Below are 6,360 nucleotides of genomic sequence, written 5' to 3' on the forward strand. Positions count from 1 at the left end.
GAAAATCTTCTGCTATTCGTCTTCTGAAGACGAAAGGCAGAAGACTTTCGAAACGTCATCCTCTACACTTGTGTTTCTACAACAGGAAGTTGCCATCCATTCAACTTAGTTTTATCATGTGAATAGTCATTGTTGCATGTACACTATATTACTACAAGTTTAGGGACAAAGAACTCCTATCTAGGAATGATGGTCCCATCCTCATGAGCTTGTATACAAATCCGTTGATACATTTCTATGTAAAATACATTAAAGTTAGTTGGGCTGACAAAACATACTGGAAGACCATGTACTCAACCTTGTAACTTGTTTTCAGCTTCCACAATGTTGTTTGATTTCAAGAATAATTTGAAGAGAAAGAAAAAGAGATTTCATTTGCAACTAGCATTTTTTGTTTTTATCGTATCAAAATTGTAGTGGTAACTCGTACCATCACCAGTATTTCAAGCAATAAATATATTTTTGCTTACCAGTTTCTTAAAAATTAGATATTAAGGACCATTATCATTATAAACGTAGTTTGATCAGAAAAGTGGCTACAGCTTGCTGAGGTCACTTCTTTGAATGAGATTTTTCTGAAAATCTTTTTTGTGAAAATGCTTGATTATGAAAGCTAGTTGGAGGACTGCATATATATATTATAAATAATTATCAAATAATCTTACTTCACTTGACTGAGCTAAAATTTCACTGAAATAAGAATGGTGGTTTATTTTTTAGTGCAAGAAACATAGAAACTTATTAAAGTATAGTTTGTTGTACAAGCGATTTTTTTTTTCTTTCAGTTTTTTTATTACATATGAAAAAAATACGTTTTTGTCTCTAATATTTTAACAACAATACTATTATTGCCTTAAGTGAGTATAGCATTTCATAAAATATTATTTTTCACACTTAGATGGCTACATGAATTTGCCATCTATTCGTCCACTGGAGACCCTCCACAATGCTCTATCTCTCAGTCAACTGGACAACTTTCTAGAACGAATGACTACAGCTATTGTAAGAATGCCTCTTTCTTCCCTCCCGAAGGTGCCATCAACTGTTTGTTCATCAGCATTCCTTAATTACTCTTATATGAGCCAACCAGCTATTCTACCAATTATATCTCCATCTAGCAGTAGGTATTCTTTTAAAGTTTTAAAACTTGTATACAAGCTTTTAAATATTTTTTTTTGTAATTTTATATTGTTTATACATTTAGCATATTGACAAGAGTAGTAGTTATTACAATAGTTTCTAATGTTAACAATGAGTCATTGTGTGATAAGCAGTTAAACTTATTAACTTAGTTTAGTACTAGTTTTCAAGTTTGTATGACCTGTTTCTGGCTGGAGTGTAGGAATAGATGATATTTCAGTCTCTGTGCCGGTGACCACTTTTACATCCTGGCAGATGCAGTCCATAAGTTTTTCAAATCCAGTGCAGTCTGCTTTGTTTAAATCTCCTATAAGAAATAGTTAGATACTGATTGAAACTGGAGAGTTTTCATGCATCAAATTAGATTAACAAGTGTGAATGTTAGACAACTGCTGTAATGTTCAAGCAACTTATCATGACTAGTATTTTATATATTCTCAAAACTGTATGATCATCTTATATTTGTTTTAAACAATAAATGGTCATTCATAGTTTGCTCAAAAAGAACTTGAATATATAATGCATAAAGATATGAGATTTATGTATAAAAGTATTAACTTGAACTGTTAGGTACTTGGTTTATGAAACATTTCTTTTTAGATAAGTCACTATGAAAAAGAATAAAAACTTACTTTAGTTCTACTTTTCATTTGCTGATATTATGTAATATATATTTGGAGCTCATTCAAACAAGCTTTTGTTTTACAAATTTTCATAATAAAATTTTAGGAATAAGAAAAATGGCTTTATAAATAAGTGACATAAGTGGTTAAATTTAACACCATAGTGTTAATAAAATCCTTTCTCATGATTCACACATTGATAGGTACTAATCATATAGTTGTGCAAACAAACTTAACTATTAAGATTCAGGATTAAGTATTATGACTTTAGTAATTTTCTTTTAGTATTATAGAAGGTCATTTACACTTGAAAATGATGTAACTTTGGTATACTAATAATATTTTTCCTGATAATCATACACTGTCTGCTTACCATACATAACGATGGCTCTGCAGAAACTGGCTAATGTCTTAGTTCAACAACTTTCAACACCAGTGCAGTTGTCTAAAGGACCTTAATAGTTATATGGTTAAAGGGGGATTACCATGGTTTCAGTTCCTTTTAGCCATCTTTCTTATGAAGGCATCCATTAATTTTGAAGAGAGGCTAGGAGCCTGTAATTTTAGGCTTGTGAACCTTCTTCATCTGCAAGTCTTTGTTTATTTTGTTAATTGGTTCAGAAGAAAGACACACCTAGTTTCATTGCAGTGTTCTTGGGGCTGGAAGATTCTCTTTCCTAATCACAACCTTCACTTTGTAGTTGAAGGTAATGGTCCTGATTGGATTAAAGTATTAGTCAGGAGCCTATTACTACCCTAAGTGCTCTGCTGTGAAATTATTTTAATTACATGGAAGGCTCATTTTTTTTTAATATTATGATCTCTAGCTGTTTAACAATCTCATGGTATGAATATTTTATGGGAAGAGCACTCACACCTCCAGCCACAAATTAAGTTATGGAGGCATTTGACAAGCATAGTCAATGCAATTTGTTTTATATGCTAGGTAGATTTGTGTTATATCTTCATAGTTTTAGAATCATACCAAAGCTCACAGAGAAATAACTGATTTATATATATATGTCCATGATCTATACATGACCAAGTTAACGTATTGTTGACACTCGAGGATTCAGCATCACATGAACTGCACTGTTTTTCTTGTTTAGCTTCTGTTTGAGCCCATTAATTAATAGACATTTCTTTATTCACAGTTCTGATTCATTGTTGACCTTAGGCAGGATTTTAAATTGTCCTCTATATATAGTTTCATTACATTTGTTCAGTGCATACCTCTTAGTACTTGAAAATGGCATGGATATTAAATGTACATGTTTCTTCTGTGCAAACAGTTAACCATCTAGTGGTGGAATCAATATAAAAAACATTAGGTCATTTATATTCAGATAAAACATTGGAAGCTAGGAAGATATGCACTCCTTATACCTGAAAAATACTGTAATTTGCATACAAGTTTAAAAACACATTTCAATTATACTTGAGGGTAAGCTCAATTATATTACTTGCATGAAATAATTTGCATAACTGATTTCTAATCAGTTCATAGATATTTCTTTATAAACATGGCAATATTAATGATATTTGATGTTTAGCTACATTCCAGTTAGATGATTGATATAAAGACTCCTATTATTGAATAGCATGAGCACTTTGACCCCATCTCATCTGTCTACAGAAAGTTAAAGTTAAGAATGACTCTCTGTTAAATTTACATTATTTGTAGGGCAATCACCCCCTACTTTTGTACTTTCTGAACACTTTAGTCATGGCTTCTCATCAGAAGGATGTGTAAGATGCCACTAAGCAGGGTCAATGGCCATGCATTTTTATTTTTATCACTGTTTTAGTGGTTGCTAATGGTGGTTTGTAATTGATTAGACCCTGTAAATTTAACCAATATATCCAATGTGCATGTCTTGTTTCATTAAATCTGCAAGACACAAGTCCAGTGATTTGTCACACTTGTTGTATAGCAATGACAAAAAAAACTACTGGATGAAATAGTTTGAAACTTCTGAATTACTTTCCAAATATTATTCAGCTTCTGCAAGTAAAATATTTTTATATATAATATTTGTTTGAGTTTTTGGGGTTGAAATTTCTAAAAGATTTCACTGTGGTACATTTTTCTTTAAGAAAATAAAAAATGCTTACCTTTATTGTAGATTTTAATTACTGATTTTGATGTCTTTCTACATTCTTTTAAAACCTTTCTGTAAAGTTTTTATTATATATAAGTGTAAATTTATCTTTGTTTTGATTTACAAAACAATGCTCACAGTTTTATTGTCTTTTCTGTCACTGTCATATATGAAAATAAGTTTTAACATACCCAAATTATGATAAAGTCAATCTTTTTTTCAAATTGTTAATGAGAACATTTCACTTAATATATGTAATAAAATAAACCTATTTTATATCCATTTATATATCTTTTTACATTTAATAATATAAACCTATTTTATATCCATATATATATCTTTTTATATTTAATAAATTATATATGTAATAATATAAACCTATTTTATATCCATTTATATATCTTTTTTACATTTCTTTCCAGCAATTTTCTTTGCCCATTCAAGCTGACTTGAACAGATATGGCCTAATATAAACAAGGCTTAACACAGCAGTCTTGTCAGCAAAACAAAACTTGATATCGTTTAGTGTAACATGATTTAACTAAGCATCTTATCTTGTTCCACAGAAAACATTTCTTTTTCCCATCTTTCTTCAACATCATTATTCAAATATAGCATAAAATGATAAAACAAGCTTTGGCAAGCTTTTTTAAAAAAAAGTCAGGATTGTAATTATAGCAGATATTGTTTGCAAACATCTTTTCTTTCAACATATCACCAAGCCAAGCTTTTACCACTTTGTTCCAATCTCTTCACACATCTCCATTGAACTGGAAGCCTCAACAGCTTTTAAAGTCAAAAGAAGGGAAAAATAGATTTCATGACATGTTTAGATCAGTAGCCTGTGGCTTATCATAGCTGAGATATCACACCATTGAAATGGTTGAGAAATGGTAATTGGCTGAAATCTATAAAACTACACTTTTATTCAAGTTAAAAGAATAAATTAGTGCTATTTGATTCAAAATAGGTATGACTTTCCTCCTAGGAGGCTAGAAGTGCCCAATTATACTCATAAAAAAAATTCAGGAAAGTTACTAGTACTAATGGTGTCATTGGGAGCTCCCTGAAATAAGAGTTTGTAACTTATAATGCTAGTAATATATTCAAAATTAAATAAATAATTTTTTTTTATTGAAAAATTTCAACTTCGTAGTAATTTTTTTAACATAGAAAAACGACAACAAGTTTATTTTCTATAACTTTCCTAATTCAATGTTGAAGTTTTGCACTTGAGATAGTCTGCACCCATCCAGACATAACAGAGTTAAACAAACATCTGCATTCAGCTATCTGGCATGAAAATATTTCAATATAGGTTAGTGCTAAAGCATAAGTTATCTACTTTCACAGTCTTAACTGTAAGGACACAAGAAGAAGAATAATACCAAAATTTTCTGTAACTTGTATAAAATCACCAGTTGTTCAAGGAGGGATCGTAAGAAGAATTTAACATAATTATACTTTTCAGTTTCAAATCATATTATGTATCTATTTATAATGATAAATAACTCTCATTGCACTAAAATATGTTATTTTCTACTGACAATAAATCAACTGTTTGACTTTCTTGCAATAGATTAATAAACACTAGTAATAGATTCATTCGACGGGAATCTAAATATAATGATGAACAACAGGATGACAGCAGCAACAACGAACATTTGACACGTGTACATTTAATTATTGAATGTTTCGGAATATACATAATCCATCTTCAGCAAACTATACTGAACATGGTAAATTATTAGGTACAGACAGTTTATAAAGTTTAAACATTCTATAAATAGTAATTAAAATACAGAATAAAAGTAAGAAATAAATTAAAAGACAATCAAATAAACAGTTCCAACTCTTGCTAACATATTTCTTTGTCACTGCATTGTATAGAAGGTATGTTGACAATATGTTTTTACTCTTTCAAAGCTCTACTCACATCAAACAGTTTTTAGATAATTTAAATTTGAAACACCCTAACATTAATTTTACTTGTGAAACTGAAAAAAAACAAGTAAATTGGCTTTTCTTGATATCCAAATGAACAGATTAGATAACCCCTTCCCAACATCCATTTATCATAAAAAAAATATATATACAGACTTGCATGTTTGATTTGACAGTTTTATTCCGAGTTCCTTTAAATGTAACCTTATTGTCAGCCTTCTCAATAAAGCATATAACATCTGTTCTAACTACCTCTCTCATCATACCAAAATCACGAACTTACGGAACATTTTAATAAACAACAGCTATCCCGTGCATTTTATTCAAGCTCTAAAACCCAAATTCCTTTTCCTCAAATTTGAACCCCCCGAAAAACATATACTGTTGATAAATACTTATCAAGATTGATCATTCCTTTTTTAGATAAGCAAAGTTTCATACTGAAATCACAAATTTTAAGAACAATAAAAACGTTTTATCCACAAATTCAACTACAAATGATATTTAAATCACCATTCAAAATACAAAATCTATTCAGATATAAAGACCTA

At 29.9% G+C, this 6,360-nt stretch overlaps 1 protein-coding gene across 12 annotated transcripts in view; it reads left to right on the forward strand.

Annotated features, from left to right (window-relative positions):
- Positions 1 to 6,360, forward strand: part of LOC106457347 (inositol hexakisphosphate and diphosphoinositol-pentakisphosphate kinase-like) — a 211,293-nt gene that overhangs the window by 187,902 nt on the left and 17,031 nt on the right. For all 12 annotated transcript variants that reach the window (XM_022383235.1, XM_022383240.1, XM_022383244.1 and 9 more), the window contains one exon: positions 899 to 1,120. In XM_022383235.1, coding sequence (XP_022238943.1) covers positions 899 to 1,120 — 222 coding nt within the window. The remainder of the gene's footprint in view (positions 1 to 898; positions 1,121 to 6,360) is intronic.

This window comes from Limulus polyphemus, unplaced genomic scaffold (assembly GCF_000517525.1).
Source record: "Limulus polyphemus unplaced genomic scaffold, Limulus_polyphemus-2.1.2 Scaffold320, whole genome shotgun sequence".
NCBI classification, from domain to species: Eukaryota; Metazoa; Arthropoda; class Merostomata; order Xiphosura; family Limulidae; genus Limulus; species Limulus polyphemus.